This window comes from Melopsittacus undulatus, chromosome 1 (genome assembly GCF_012275295.1).
Source record: "Melopsittacus undulatus isolate bMelUnd1 chromosome 1, bMelUnd1.mat.Z, whole genome shotgun sequence".
Classification (NCBI taxonomy): Eukaryota; Metazoa; Chordata; class Aves; order Psittaciformes; family Psittaculidae; genus Melopsittacus; species Melopsittacus undulatus.
The window spans coordinates 101528846-101545206 of record NC_047527.1 but is presented as its reverse complement, the minus strand read 5'-3'; the positions used below and the strand labels follow the sequence as shown (position 1 = coordinate 101545206).

At 40.1% G+C, this 16361-nt stretch overlaps 1 protein-coding gene across 2 annotated transcripts in view; it reads right to left on the bottom strand.

The window, feature by feature from the left end:
• Window positions 1–16361, bottom strand: part of CRHR2 (corticotropin releasing hormone receptor 2) — a 145587-nt gene that overhangs the window by 58062 nt on the left and 71164 nt on the right. For both annotated transcript variants that reach the window (XM_034068360.1, XM_005150016.3), the window contains 2 exons: window positions 6655–6740; window positions 275–381 (listed from right to left, as the gene is read on the bottom strand). In XM_034068360.1, the coding sequence (XP_033924251.1) occupies window positions 275–381; window positions 6655–6740 (193 nt within the window). The remainder of the gene's footprint in view (window positions 1–274; window positions 382–6654; window positions 6741–16361) is intronic.

The window sequence follows — 16361 nt, the reverse complement described above, 5'->3', positions numbered from 1 at the left end:
GAAGCACTGTGTGCTCCCTGAATTCTTTGCTGCATCAATAAATCATGTACATTTCTCTTACTGAATACAAATAGGCATGTCCTATGCACAGAAGCCTCCACTACAGCCTATTCAATGCATCAGTCAATGAATTCATGTACATGCTCATGATTATGAAAGCCAGGATCATTTTTCAAGACCATACATGACCTGGACAGTGTTATCAGAGGGCTTGAGTAACCCGGTAAGTGTCACACACCCAACCAAGTTAGAAACATGCAAAGAGATTACTCACCTCAAGCACAAGAAAAGCATAAAGGCAACTATAAGGGCCCCTACTGATATACAGTGCCCCAGGTAGTTTATGATGAGAGCAATCTTGTAATGGAGCGCATACTTCCTCTGGAGGTAAAGAGACAACATGATTAAATCAGCATGACTCTCTAAGCACTGATATTAAGGAACAGTTAATCAGTTTAGGAAACAGTAATTACTTTTCTTGACTTTAAAATGATATAATAGCCCCAGGGCTGATGCCTACGTATAAGCCAAACATGCTGCCCAGGCACAGAAGTGTAGGCTTGGTTTCATTTCAGTTTGGGATTTGTTCACATTTTCTTACAAATCTCAGCAAAAAAGGGTGCTGTCCCCCCCTTTTTTTAATCCGATTTCCTCAGGATTTCTTATTTTTATTATTACATTATTTTAAAATTTTGTAATTTTAGGGTAACAAAGACACCAAAGACACATCTTCTCACTTTCAAAAGTTATAATACATTATTTTGTTTAGGAAAGTGCATGGTTTTAATAAACCAAGTTAAGCTACTCTCCTACTCAAATGGCTTGGTTTTCATACAAAAATGAAACAGTTGTCAGTAAGAATAAATAATAAGCGCTTTCCATACTCTGAAGTACATTCCTTGCACGCTATGATTCTTATCTTTCAAATTGAGGGCAAAATCAATGCAGACTGAAAGAGCCGGAATAATCTTGTGATGTCCTTTCAGTTTTGAGACAGCCTGACAAACCAGAGATCCTTTTGGTTTTAGCAGCGACCCAAGTATGTGGTGAAACTTAATGTATCAGTATCTATTTCCCTAGGATGCTCTGGAAATTATTGGTCGGTTCTGGATCCTGTAAACAAAAGATTAAGTACAAAAATGCTCCCACCTAAATCAGTGAATTTAGTGATGTGACCAAAATTTGACCTTGAAGTAACTGGAACATTCTTTATTGGTGGGCTGCTGCTGGCTTCAGAGAAAAGAGAAGCATCTCCTCTCTTTGCCTGATGGATAGGAAGAAGTAGAAAAACACTATTCAGATAAGTACTGAAGCTGGTAAAAAATTGACAGAGGTTTGCTACTTGAAGAACAAATCCCCCTGAAAAAAGGATTATATATTTTTTTTTCCTTTATAATTAGTTTTAGCATTTGTTTCTTTTCAGGTTAAACGGATCTTTCCCCACTTTGGGATGTTGTCCTCCTTCAGAAGAATGAGACCTTTGAAAACTAACCACATAACATTCTGGTTTCTTTTTTTTCCCACTAATAATTTCCCTTAACATTTTATTCCAGTCAATGGAATTTGTCAGTGAATGAATATTTGGTTGAAACTACCACCAGCAGCTGCAGTTAATTTGTTCCATTGTTCTGTGAAGATAGCATCTTCCAGCACTTTGCCAGAGAGCAAGCAAGCGCCCTTGGAATAATTTCTGTGATGAAACCTGCCTATATCTTCAGCACATGTGGTAATGTGCTGTTTCTGGATGGAACTCAGCTACGCAAGGTATTTTTAAGCCTATCATAAAAACTCCTAAAATAAATTTTCCCTGCACAGGCCTATTTTCTGAAGGAAAAAAAAAACCAACCAAAAAACCCCAAACAAAACAACCAAACCTACAAGATCTGAATTCCCCACTCAGTTCTGTTAAACCTTAAGTCACAGACACATGAAAGGGGAAGTAAACATGCTTGACCTGATGTGCTTACATGAAACACAATGTTGTAATGTTCAGCTAGTGCCCTGGCAACCTGCTTTACTTATTTATTTTCCCATCCAGGTCATAGAATCATAGAATGTCTCAAGTTGGAAGGGACCTACATAAGGAACATTGAGTCGAATTCCCTGCTTCTCACAGGACTACTAAAACTAAAACTAAACCATATGACTAAGAGTGTCATCCAGAATTGCTCGCATAGTGCCAGAAGTCTTCTGGAGGATGACAATGTTTCTCCCAGGCTAAGGCGCCTGCTCTTTGAATCTGACCCTTCAGCTCCCTCCTTTGGATCCTAACTACTATTTGAACTTCACTCAAATTTTAAGAAGGTATGGTTCACAACACAAGGAAATGAATGGGAAAATAATATTATTAAGCTCCCCTTTGACACACTGATGCTGAAGGAAAAACAGACACAACTTTCATTTTTTTTGTGTTGCTGACACTAACAAGGTTTCCTGAAGGCAAATTCAAATACCATAGAAACAAGAACTGCCTCAATGCCTCTGAAAAACTAAGCTGTCAGGGTGGCAAGATCACTTTCCACCAGCCTACGTGCAATCTGCATCTCTGGTAGAACTGGAGACAACACCTTCAGGGCTGAAAAACACATGCCCAGAATCAGTCATGTGGTGGTCAAAGCTCAGTTCATGTAAACTACTTGCATAACTTTGTCTCACCCTCTTGAAGACCAATACATTTGAAATGGTAACAACCTTCCACTGTCACACAACACTCCTTTGCTTTCAGGAAGGTGTATCACTTCACTAAAACGTAGGTTTAAATCCTGTTCAGGCTTAGGAGGAGGGTCATTGCATTAGAAAGCAGATAGAAAAGCAGTAATAATCTTACTCTTGGACTACAGCAGGACACATCACTTTAGTCCTCCTCCATGCCATACCTTAGGCATGACAATCGTGTTATATCAGACATCACAGAGTTATCTTCCAGCCAGCTTCTATCAGGTAAACTGAGGAAGCCCAGCTTTATGTCTTTACCTGCACCAGCTTCGAAAATCTAAAGCACACTGGGCTCCCTAAGGCAGATTTCAGGCTAATGATGGAGTCATCCTACCTAGAGGACTTTTTCCCTTTGCTTTGGCTAGGACATGACTGTTCACCTGTCCAAACCTAATCAGCCAGTTATTTGAGCTAATAACCACATAATGACAGCACTCTTAGCTCTCCAGATGACATGGATCTTCCTCCTTTTAACACAACTTCCTGACAGGTCCTGCCAGTGTTTACAGGTCACGCCTTCCTGTGAGGCTCTGCATTCCATTTCCAGATCAGCCACTTTAGATTAGATTTCTTCCTGTTGTCAGAATGATCTCACCACTGAGTTTAAAAACACCGTATCTCTCTCCAAAGATTTTCAGAAGCAGTTGGGAACTATCTTTGTCACCCAGGATTCCTCTGCGTTCACTGATTTCCTGCTCCTTGCCAGCTGGAAGCTGGCTATCTGTGGCTAATGTGACTGTGCTCCTAAGTAGGATACATTAACTTAAGCCCAGCATGGTGCTAACTCAGCTACACAGCTTGAAACCACCTCAGAACATTAGGAGAACCAAATTCATATACAGATGCCACAGACCACATAGACAAGACCAAAGAACCTAATTTATAGCTTTTTGGAGGCTAAGATATATTTGTTACTGTCTGAGACTTCTTGTAAAAAGAACATGGATTTGTGCCAGATGCCGTAAAGGTTCCTTTGACACAGGAGCTTGTAGGCTGAGTAGAAGTTTTCTATTTGTCACACATTATGCAATCAAACAGCAAGTTGGATCAAAATGATTTCTGTACCTGATTCCAGTACTTGGAGAAGGAGCTAACTGGTTGTTCAGAGGATGGGATTCAGCCTGGCATTAGGACACCTACATTTGGGTATCTACCCAAGATCTGAATTAACATGTGAAGCAGAGGCTAGAAATAGTTACACACACAGAGGCACCTATTGCCCTTTGAAGTGCATTCAGGAAACTGTTTCTCAGTTGGTCCTGGTGACTGACCTCCAATCACTGCAGCTGCTGAAGGACACAGGTATTCCAGAAGGCCTGTGTCACACCTGCCAGATGCAGAGACACACACTGGGGCATTGTAAACTACAGTGTCTAACTACATTCCTAGCCAAAGTGGGAATCTAGGGCCGAAACAGTCCCAGAGCACAGCTTTATCAGCTACTGCCACAGGTCTTGACCACAAGAAAAGCAATGATGTGCTAATGTAACCCAGTGAATGCATGTTACAGGACCTTATGTCCCCCAAGACTGACCCACCACTAAAAACTGAAATTTCCCTTGCTACATTACCAATGCTGTGTGATAAACCATGAAGCCCTGGACATGGGGTTGGTCTTGAGAAGTCCTGTTCCTGTCCCAGGTATCAATCACTGCATTTGAAATCAAACCATGTAGTTCTTTAGCACTCTGCCTGTGAGTGCTAAAGAACTGCAAATAGTGTTATTTTCTATGCTAAAAATGAACACAAAACACAGGGCATGCCTCTTGGCTGATGCTTAACATCTGCTAGGAACAGTCAATAAATAGCAATGGACCCACATGTGTGCTTGCATCTCACCTTTAATCAAAATGAAAGATTAGGAAATCTAGGAGGATTTTTCTTTTTCTGTCTTTTTTTTTTTTTGATCACAAAGCAAGCCAAGTATTCTTCCATAACACTGAGCATTATGTAGAGATTTAAAAAATATTCACCAATATTAATATTTGCAAAGCTTGTTGCAAATCTTTAGACATCTAAGAAATTAGATTTTAAGCTTTTGCAAACAAGGGTGGGGGAATATCTGTACTTTTACCTGCTTAAGGAACATGCTATTTAAAGAGTTTTAAGCTATCACCATAGCTGCAAAGTTTTTAAAAGAAAAACAGAGTAAAGGAACTAATCCTGTCCTCTAGTCACAACAGTTCTCCAGCCTCTTCAAATAAAACTCATCTCTATTTGCTTGTGCAGGGATAGCAACTGTTCGAGTCGTGCAGACAAACACATAAAGACTGTCATTAAAATGCAGTAGCATTTTTCTGAGCTGCTACAGCAGACTGTTACCATCAGGCTCAGACTTCCCATACCAGTTAAAGCACATGAAACATTTTCACCCATCTCTGTTCCCTATTCTCTAAATCAGCACTAGCTGCTACACACACCCCATCTTGCTCATTTTTAAGAGGGTGGTTTCAGAAATGCAAACCCATTTCAGACAGAGATGGCCTGACAACCATTGTCTGCTGTTTTGCTCAACCGCAACCACATTTTCACTCCCCTTGCTTATGCTAGCCCCAGCACTGCTGCCATAATGCAGTAAGATAGTTTAAGGAACTGATACATCTGAAAAATGACCCATCAAAATGTTTCTAAGTGGGAAAGAAATGTAAGGAGGGGCTGCACTGGGCTGGGCTCAACTTAGATCGGCTTAAATTGCCATGGGAGCCTTTCCACTATGCTATAAGACCTAGAATATGTATCAGCCCCTCTGGATGGCAGTCATGTACTGGTACAGTTTTTCTTACTTTCTAGAAGCCTCTAGTAATAGAGGGTGGGAGGTGACCTACCACCAAATTACCTAGCCAGTGGGCATGAATAGGGCCTCCTCAGCAGCTGGTGTGTAGTTGTCTGTTTTTTGATCCACTTGTCAAAGCCCACATTCAGCAACAACATGGATCTTACAGGATGGATGCTGGGCCACAGCCAAAGTGCATCATTACTGCTTTGAGTACAGCACTAGTCCAGATAGTTCCCAAGTACTAAATCTGGATTAGCTCTGCAAGCAGCATTCAGCAGGTAAGTCTTCCTCCTCTTCATTTGCAACTGGCATGGTACAACTCTAATGATAGAATGAATGTAATGAACCCCACAACATAAACAAGCCTGAGCTGCTGGGCTCCACCCTGGTTCTTAGAGGGAATAGTCACTCTTGGCGGGGAGGTAGCACAGAGCCCATGTGTGCTTATGTCCTACCACAGCACTCAAAACAGGAGAAAGAGAACATGACATGAGGGCTTGAAGGTTTAAACTGTGTTTGAGGACTAATGCTCATGATGCCTCCAAGATAAGCTAAGACATTTGACAAGAAAGGGACTTTGCATAATTGCTTGCAGCCTTTCTGAAGGAGCTTAACCCTATATGCTAATTCCATTCTGTAAACTCCTACATAATGCAAGACTAGCTCAATCTTTTCACAGACATCTAGGACCTGAGCCTGTTTGTTTTTATGTATTTTTCTGTTGCTGTGCTGTTAAATATTTGCTGAAGGAAAAATGTTATTGAGATCTGGAGAGGCCAGTTGTTGTTGAGACCTCAGAACTGGTACAGGGTGGAATCAGCTCGTGAAAACTTATTTTTCAGTGCCAAAGAAGCTTTTGGTCTTATTATTACTAACATTTACTGTAGCAGCTGTAGGCTTTGAACAAAGACAGGAGGTATCTGCATAAGCACACATCATCAGGTATAGAGTGCAATAAAGCACCATTTTTAAAAAACCATGTGAGTAGGGGATATGGAAAGAGGATAAGTGTTTTGCCTGAATTCACAGGGAGGATTTTTTTGCACAGATAGAAATGGAATCAGCCTCAGAAATCCCAAATTAGTAGGTTAACCTTAAACTTAGCTTTGCATTCATGTATGCCGTGAAATGTCATTAAGAAGAATGAAGAGAAAAATACAGACCTTGTCATCCAGAATAGGCTCACACTGAGAGTAGTTTATCTTGGAAGCCCATGTCCCATTGCCCAAGCATTCTCTGTAGGCATTTCCTGGTACAGACAAAATAAAAGAGAGATGAACACTCTGTGCTGATCTTTAAACAGCCTAGCAATTTCATAGATTTAAGAAAATGTTAACAGAACAGATTATTCATGAGGCAAATCAACTTATCCCACCTCTGTGAGGATTAGAATAGCCTGCTGAGGAGAGCAGAAATAAAAGATGCAAACACATCTAGAGACAACAAGTATTTAAGATACTTACTGATAATGTTTTCTTACAGCATATGGGTTCAGAAGACAGCAAAGCTGTGAGAATAATTTTGCAAGAGAAAGCTCAATGTGATAGTTTTTTAAAAAAGTAGTTAAATTTTGTATTAAAAATGAGCAGAAATATTTAGGTCTTTAGTGCTCCATGTAGGTGAATGGTATGTGTATGGTAAACTTACTGTTCTACTCCCTTCTCATTTATAAACTGTAACTAGAAGAAGCTCTCCTGAAAATACTGATTTTCTAGTCTTCCTATGCAACAACATTATGGGTAAAACTCTGGAGAACCTGAAGGAGCAAGATAACCACACTGCCCAGCCCTGGGCAGGCAGGTGGGGAAGGCCACACAACAATGTCTCTGGAAAGATTTCAGGAACTGCTACACCTAGGTTAGGATGTGTTCACCCATTGTCTGCAAATCTCTTCCAATGTTCTTCCAGTGTGCCAGTTCTCCCACAATATAAGTTACTTTACAAACTACCATACTGAAGCAGAGGGATTTCATGTCCAATTGCAATGTCACCCTGAGGAACTCTGGGAGTGGCATGTAGAAATACTTGCGGGTGAGGAGGGGAATTCAGTTTTTCACAAGCACTCCTCTTTATCCCAAGGAACTCAGAGAGAAAACTATGCAGCATTGCTGTACAAACTACCTTCCTGCACTCATCAAAAGTACATCTAGTCCCTAGCAATAGGGTTAGTTCCATGCTTATTTTGAATTGTATCTTAGAAACAAGAGAATTAAAATAAAACAGGAAATTCAGAAAGATCCCCAAAGGACACATACAGGCAACTTCCTAGTGAACTCTTCCTGATGTTCTTGCTGCCCTTTACCCAACTTCTTCTTGGGCCTTTGCCATGGTCATTCAGTGCTAGTTCAGCACCAGCCATCAGGAGAATAGGATGTCAAATAAAAGCATCATACTGAATGTTTCTTAAAGTGCTGTTGACAACAACCTTTGAAAAGGGTAAAAATAGTTTTGAAAAGGTGCTTTGTCTTGGGACACATGAAGGAAAATGGAAAGTAACAAGTAACAGTTCACCTAGATGTTCCAGATTATACCATATCCATACAGACTGATGAATTTTACATTGCTATTGTCTATTTGCATTTTTTCACACTTTCTTTTTGGAGTGACAAGGCCAAAATAATGAAATAAAATGACTGGTAACATATCAACTACAGGAACTCAGGCTAGATGTTAAGGACTTCAGTTTCCATTTCTGTCACTAGTTTACAAATTCACACATTTCCCTCTCTTTCTTACTGGAAAATCAGGTATAAACTGCCACTTCCATGCTATTTTTCTCATGCAACCATGCCCTGAAGGGTAAGCAGATGACTAAATTTCTTCCCTCACTGTTGTGTTAATTATTATTCAGTATTTCAAGCTAAATGTATGTCAGGGAATCTTTTACTCTCTTTCTCTGAGACCAGATCTGAGTGGGATTCAGGTGGTTGGATCTGAGCTCTGTCCCTAAAAGCCCTTGTATTTGGCCCCTGCTTTTGGCCAGTGCTGAAGATCTCTGTGCCAAATGGTTGCTGATTTTGGTCTCTGTAGCGTATGTCTGACTCTCCAGACAGAGTGGGAAACTTTGGTGCTTAGTCATATGTTGAATACCACTTCCAGGATAGTGATTATATGAAACTCTTGTTTTATTCATTCTGGCTCTTCCTTTCCCTCCCCATATCTTTCCAGCTTGGGTATGGAGACCATAAACATAGCCAACACTTAAAATGTACAACTGGGACTACACCAGCACCTGAAAGGGAGAGGTGTATTTGAATCAAACACTTAGTTATCCATGTAAAAGGAAAATCACTCTTCTTTTTCTGATTTGTCTAGATGAGAAATTGACAGAAAGTAAAAATAGCTTGAAGTTGGGTGAAAGAGAGGGGGAATATCAAAACTAAGGAAACAAGACCCATTTGATACCAAAGCTCTCTTCAAAGAATTCTTGTAGTTGAGAAAGAAAGTAAATTTTAGGAGTGCTCCCCCTATCCACACTAACTTTTTCCTCTGCTCTTTTCATTGTTATTTCTATTTAGTACAGAAATGGAAGCATGACATGTATCCATGTCTTCTGGAAATGATCTTGCAGGACCATGGCAGAGCTGTGAACCATCACAAACCACATATTTTACCTTACAATGCCCTGGTGCCTCTGCCATCTGCACCACATCTTCCTTGCTCATTATAGCTTTCTTTTAAGAAAAAGATGTGCCTCATGTTTATTACCCAGAACAAGTATCAGAGAACAGATCATGATCAAACAAGCAAGACTGAGTTTCATGAATGCCATTCATTTGCACCTCTATTTTGATATGTAACCTTTCCACTTAGGATACCAGGAGCCATAAAATGTGCCTCTGAGCTCTGCTTCAGGAATCCTATACAATACCCACATCAAAGCAATTATTTGAGAAACAGTGATCTGGGTGTATGAGCTGTCCCACCAGATCTCTTACATGGTGAGCATGTGAACAAGAGGAGGATAAAAATTAAACTCTAAGTTTCTCTAGTCTAGAGTCTCCTCCAGTATCAGCCACTTCTTGGAAACAAAAGCAGCAAGTAGATCTGACTTCTGGGAATGTCTCATTCCAACCATTAGTAATCATAAGTAATTTATAACCTAAAGCAAAGGTCTTATTTCTTCCAAATGTCTTACAGCATTAGTTCTAGCCACTTGGAAACAAGCTTCTGGTCATACTGAATATATTTTCACATATCTATTTCAACATAATACAGATATTTTACACAGTGCTTTAAAGAAGAATAATAGAATCATGATTTAGTGAAAGGGATAATATCAGAAGGTATGAGAGTCACTGCAGGCACCTGCAAGAAAAGCTCTTGTTCATACACAGATGAATCCCAAGGCATAGAGTAAGTTTAGCATTTCTTGAGCACACTGGGCCAATCACATATGCACTGAACAGAGGCTCGCTGCATTCAGAGACAGTCACAGAATCACAGAATACCAGGTTGGAAGGGACCTCAAGACATCTGGTCCAACCTTTCTAGGTAAAGCATGACCTAGACTAGATGTCCCTGCACCCTGTCCAGATGAGTCTTAAAAGTGTCCAGTGTTGGGGAACCCACCACTTCCCTGGGGAGATTATTCCACTGTTTGATTGTTCTCAAAGTGAAAAATTTTACTCTTGAGAAGGAAAGTCACATCTGGTATGTGCTGAACTTCCCGTGTGTGGTTGTATACCTCTGCACAGAAGACCCCAGATAAATCAATGGCAACTTCAAATAATCACCATATTCTTTTTCATAGCAGTGAACAGTTGCTTCATAGCATCCCTACTTACTGTCAAAGCAACACAGAGAAGATGAAGAAATAACAGACTGGACTTAGTGACAGGCTGAGTCACTGGAACATGCAGAGTTGTAGCAGTGATCAAAGCAGCAGAGAGATGCCAAAATGATGACAGAGACATTTGTTTTATGAAAGACAGCAATGGAAGGTATATGTCCCCCAGCTTCAGAGTATGTAAAGGAAGAGGGAAACCAGCAGTTGGTGATCTCACTAAGAGAATTCAATGATCTCTTTTGTGATTGAACATGCTGAAGAATATTCTTTCTCACCTGGTTTTCCAATGAAAACTGGGCTTACTGTGCTTTGTGTTAGAAGCATTCTTGTCCTTTGCTTTAAAGCACTGTGTGCAGAAAGAAGCTGGATCAAGTTCAGCTTTTATTAATGATTGTCATGAAAAACGGAGAGAAAATGAAAGAGTCATGATGGAGAACTCCACTGTAGAAACAATGGTCTCCCAGGAAGAAAAGAACACTTACATGATCTTTCTAGGGCAACAACAGCTAGGAATAGCTACTAGCAGTATTTCTTTTCTTCCCAGATAAACAATAAGAAAAAAAGGTCACAATTTTTATTTTCTCAGACAAATGGCATACTGAAGAATTCAGTATACTTTCTATTCTTATAATTTCTCCTTCCTTACTGACTTTATTCTAAAGAACAAGTACACAAATAGAGATTTTTGGTAGTTATAACTTGTGGTTATTTGTGCTGTGTGTGCACCTGCACTTGTACAATACAACTGTACCAGTAGATTTAATCTTGATGCAAGTGAACAGTAAGCAGTAGATGACTCATGATGACACAGGCAACACACAGCCATTATATACATAGATTTTGACACATCATCCAATACTTACTTCTATGCTTCTGTCTATGGCCTCTTCTTTGACTTTGAAAATGTTGATTCTCTTCTGTTGTAGATTATTAGCAACATTGATGGCCCTTGCCTGCTTCTGCTTAACCATCAGTTCAGGGGACAGGCAAAGAGGTAATAGGGAGCTCCCTGAATAGAAAGCAATATGCAGTAGGGCTCAGACTGTCACTCAGGTTGCTAGCTTCCAGAAAATGTATTTCATCCCCTCCAGGCCAGCCAGCATAACATATGCATTTTCATATTTCCTCTAAGGGCTGATTCAGTCATGCTAATCACAGTCATATGCTATCAATAAAGCAAATGACAGCAATGGCAGTATTCCCAGAGTCAAACACAGCAATTAAGAGCCTCTCAGACAGTGTACTGCACTGCTTTCCACTACTGTTCCTGCTTTGTAGTGGTGGCTGCTGTGCCAGGTCTTAATCCTACAGCCAACATTTCAGCTCCATACACAACATACATGCACATATACAAAGACTACAGAAGTACCAACATTTGCAGTTCTCATGGGCTCTAAAATTATGAAAAAGGGATCTCCCTTTCTGAAAAAACTTTCTATCACATCACAAAAAGGTAGGTGAAAGATCTGAGCATAACTCTTAACAAAGCACTGTCAGGAACAGAACAGGGAAACCCTGCTCCTTACAACTAGCCACCCACAGCAGGAACAGGGACTTTGCGATGTATAAAGCTATTTTAAAAGCAATGCTTGCTGCAAAGTCCTAGTGAACAAGACTGGTCCGACCCACTTCATAAAGTCTTTGTTAAAAGTCACTGTTCACTCTTAGCTTAAACAGTCCTTCAGAGTCCCTGCAGTGAGCAGAGAACTTATACCACTGCAGATTTCACAGGGTTTTCAGAAATGACCTCCTGCTGGTAAGCGCTCAGGAATGAGTGGTGTGGTGAGGATACTGTAGGTAGCAAAACGGTGCCAAAACTCCTCAACTCCAGACTCTGAGAAAGGTGTGCCCAGCTCAGTCCATTTTCTTATGGCTCTTCTCTGAATAAAGCCAGAGAAACAATCAAATAACTATAGCAATGTTTTGCTCATATGTGTTTGTTTATATATACCCACACACATATACATACTACTATATTCTTTTCTTAGTGGAGTATAATCATTTAAGAACAATTGAGAAACTCCAAGGTGGAGATCAAAAGTTCCTTGAATGGAGAAGAAAAGTAGTGTTGCATTTATCCAAAAACTGAGCATGATATCAAAGCTCTGTCTGCTTGTCAGCAAACAAGATTGTAAAGAAACCTCAGAATATCCATTATTTAAATAAAGAGAAGCTTTATTTAAAAGTAAATATTTTAATTATTTAAAAATAAAAAAATAATCTGTGATCAACCCAGATTTAGAATTGTATCCCCAAACACCCCATAAACCAATAATAATGGGTAACAATTTTGATCTGACATGGAAGGACATGAGAGAAACTTGCAGAGGTTTTTTTGGATCTTTTTGAAGGACTCAGAACATTCAGGACATCTGCTGGTGTTTTATAAAGGGAGAGACATCCAAACTCTGTTCACAGCTTTGTCCATAACCCTCTTCAGCACCCCTGCCACCCAATGCTGGTATCACAACACGAACTCTAGGCAAACTTGCATAGGCACAAGCAGCTTTTCACCAATAAGCTCAAGGACCTTTATCCGAGAACAGTAGTATGACTTTTGGCCATCTAAACTCATGCAATATTAATTCCTCCACAACAAGAAGAGACCTGAGACTCATCTAAAAAGACCTCAGTGCTGTATCTAACCAGCAAATGGAGCAGCAGCAGTCAACATTTGTCATCCCAACTGATTTTTCTGCAACTTAGAACTCACTGAATTTAGATGACTGTGGTAAGCCTTAGTATTCGGTGTAACTGACTGCTTCAAAACTGCATTTTCATGAAAATTATACTTAAGATACCGAGAACACCAGACAACAAAAGTACACACAAACACAGAGCAGCTACAAAAGCTGTACTAATAGTACAAAAGCTGTACTAGAAAGCTGAAAATTGGCCAAATGGCAAGGTCCAGAGGGCCTGATGAGGCCACCTCTGGAGAACTGTCTCCAGTTCCAATATCCCCAGTAAAAGAGACACATGGACATACTGGAAAGAGCTTTGACAGATGGCCACATGGTGATTAAGGGACTAAATCACCTCACATATGGGGAAAGGCTAAGAAAGCTGGAAACGTTCAGCATATAGAACAAAAAGTTTAGGAGGTAATCTTATTAATGTATATAAATACCTGAAGGGAAAGTGCAAAAAGGATGGATCCACACTCTTTTCAGTGGTGCCCAGTGACCAGAGGCCACAGGCACAAACTGAAACACAGGAGGTTCCATCTGGACCTCAGAGAACACATTTTTACTATGAAGGTGACTGAGCACTGGAACAGGTTGTTCAGGGAGGCTGTGGGGTCTCCATCCTTGGAGATATTTAAAAACCATCTGGACAGAGTCCTGGGCAACTGGCTCTAGGTGGCCCTGTTGCAGCAGGAGGCTTGGACTAGATGAACTCCAGCTCTCCCTTCCGACCTCAACCAACCTGTGATCTGTTATTAACAGGACACTATTATCCTCTGGAACAATTTTAAAACACATCTTAGATTCAGTGCTTTATATCAGTGTGAGAGGTGAAACCTTGACCTTAATTTCATTTCTAATAGCAAATGATGTTGCATTTCCAAATAGAATATGTGAATAGGAGTATTTGATTAGTGGTTTTGGTTTTTTATTTTTTTAAATTTTATTTTATTGACACTGTTGAAGAACGTAAAGCCCTCCAGGTAGCGGTAACTCATTATGTATAGATTGACCTGGTGGCAGGCTTGTGTTTAGTCAGTAAAAGTTCATTAAAAGCATGAAACAAACAAGAGACTGGAGCACAGGGCAAAGGTAAGTGGATGTAATTCTCAGTAGGAAGTTAACCACATCCTTCCAGTCATTAGGGGGTGAAAGATAACTCCAGACTCTGCATGCCGGCAGTATTCTAATGGATCTTGTCCTTGACAACTGGAACTAAGCTATGTTTGAAAAGGATTTTAGTCGTCTCGCCATGTCTCATGTAGATGACTTTCTGACAAGGTTTACATTTCCAGTTGTCATTAAAATGGAAATCTGCCTTCTCTAACTATACATGACTTCATCCTGGATCCCACACATGGAATGGCCTATAATCCTGAGACAAGTTCATCTGCTGCTGGAGTGAATGGAATAAATAGGCAAATGAAAAAACAGTCTGTTAAGTTCTAAGCTGTGCACAGCTAAGGGTATCTGAGTGTTCTGAAAACTTGCTGATCCATGTTAGATGGCAGCCAAGCTGAAAGGAAGGGTCCATCAATCAGAAAACCAGAACCTCCACTGAACAAACTCCCTAGAAAGCACAGTTTTGAAAAGTGCAGTTTGCGGTGACTATGCCCATCTCAGATAATCACAGATGCAGCAAATAACTGAAAGAGCACAGTGGGTCACTGTTGTCCATCTCCCTACCAACCGGATTTGTTCAGTGTAGATTAAAAAGTGTAAGCCCCAGGAATTTCTAGTAATTGCTTTTCAAAACCATTTCAGACAGCCTGTTAAATCTCTCCACTGGGAATGTTTTTGTTGATGTACTAAATAACTTTTCCTCCCTTTTAAGACATACATTAAACTCTTTTTGCCTCTGTATTGCCCTCTGACCAAGCTGAATAACTTGTCTTCTTTTCTGGGGTAGGTTAGGCCTGCATATTTACTACAGGAAGAGTTCAGCCTTGTAATTTTAGAGTATCAGCCTGTGATGACTCTTGTTCAGCACATCTTACCAGTCCCTACACTAGCTTCAGGGCACAGCAAAGGGGCTGTGGAGCACCCAGGCAATGATGCCCAAATCATGGAGGTATTTATGCTAAGTCTACCAGTGGAAAATTTTAGGAAAATCTCAAGAACACACGAGTAAGCCAAAACAAAACAATATATTCCAGCATCGAACACTGTAGCCTATAAGTTAGTCAAGTTCCACCACTGGACTTCAGGAGGAACTTGAAACCAGTTCAATGGATTCCTTTCTTTCAGAGTGTCCTAATCACTGGGATATTGTGAGATTCTCCCAGTGTCTCCTCCAAATAATTTTAATTCATTTAATGTTCAAAATAAGACACTTTTTTTCATATTAAGCAAAAAAATTTTCTCTTGGACACTTATACATCATGATTCCCAGCATATCCAACAGGAACTGCACGATACGAATTCCTTAGATTGGCTGCTTAGATTTCATAGAATCATAGAATAGTTAGGGTTGGACTGGACTTTAAGTTCATCTCGTCGTCCCCCCCCCGCCATGGGCAGGGACATCACACACTAAGCCATGTCAGATCAAATGAGATAGAAAAACCTGTGTTGCGTAAAGGATACATCATTTCATGTGTATGTTATTATTAGCCATTTTTCAAAGGCTCAGGAAACAGCAAGTCTCTCAAAATAGGGTCTGAATCATGGGGCTATAAATTATTCATGTGCCATCCTTCCTATTTGGTGGGTTTCTTCTGATGTTGCAGTGACAAGCTAGACTCGCATAGGATTCACAATGCACCAGCACACTGGTTACTATTTCTAGAAATCGTGACAGTGGCATAATTGTAACAGCAGTCAGACACCCATGAGATTGAAAAATCTTTCTTCACAAAGTTTATTTAGTGAATGAGGGGTATTCAGGGAAAAAAAAATAGAGGAAAGAATAGTTATCCAATCAATGCTTATTACTTTGTACATCATCCTGAACACCAAGCTTTCGGCAAAGAGAGATTTTCTTGGATGTCATGGTTGGTCTTTTTCTTGGTTTTGATGGTTTTTTTTCTACCTTATAGAATTATAATGCACTTACAGGAGAGTCTTGGAAGCCAGATAAATAATACTTTAGGCAAGAAATACTATCCTAGGAAAAAAAAAATCTGACCTCTTCTCTGTCTAGTTCACCAACCTGATGCTTTTTCAGGCTTTCACACACATTAAAAAAAGTTTTGCTCAGCTTTCTATTGTTTTCCTTTGCCAAGAAGTCCTAAAAGGCTTTATGAGAAGCTCAAGCAGTCTAATTATGCTCACTTTCTGAAATTATTTCCTATCAAAAAACCTCAAGTGATTCACCCAGGTCATATAAGATGTCAAAAACAAAGCCAGGAACAGAACCTTTTAGAAGTTTCTAAGTCCTCCAGACTTCTTCAGT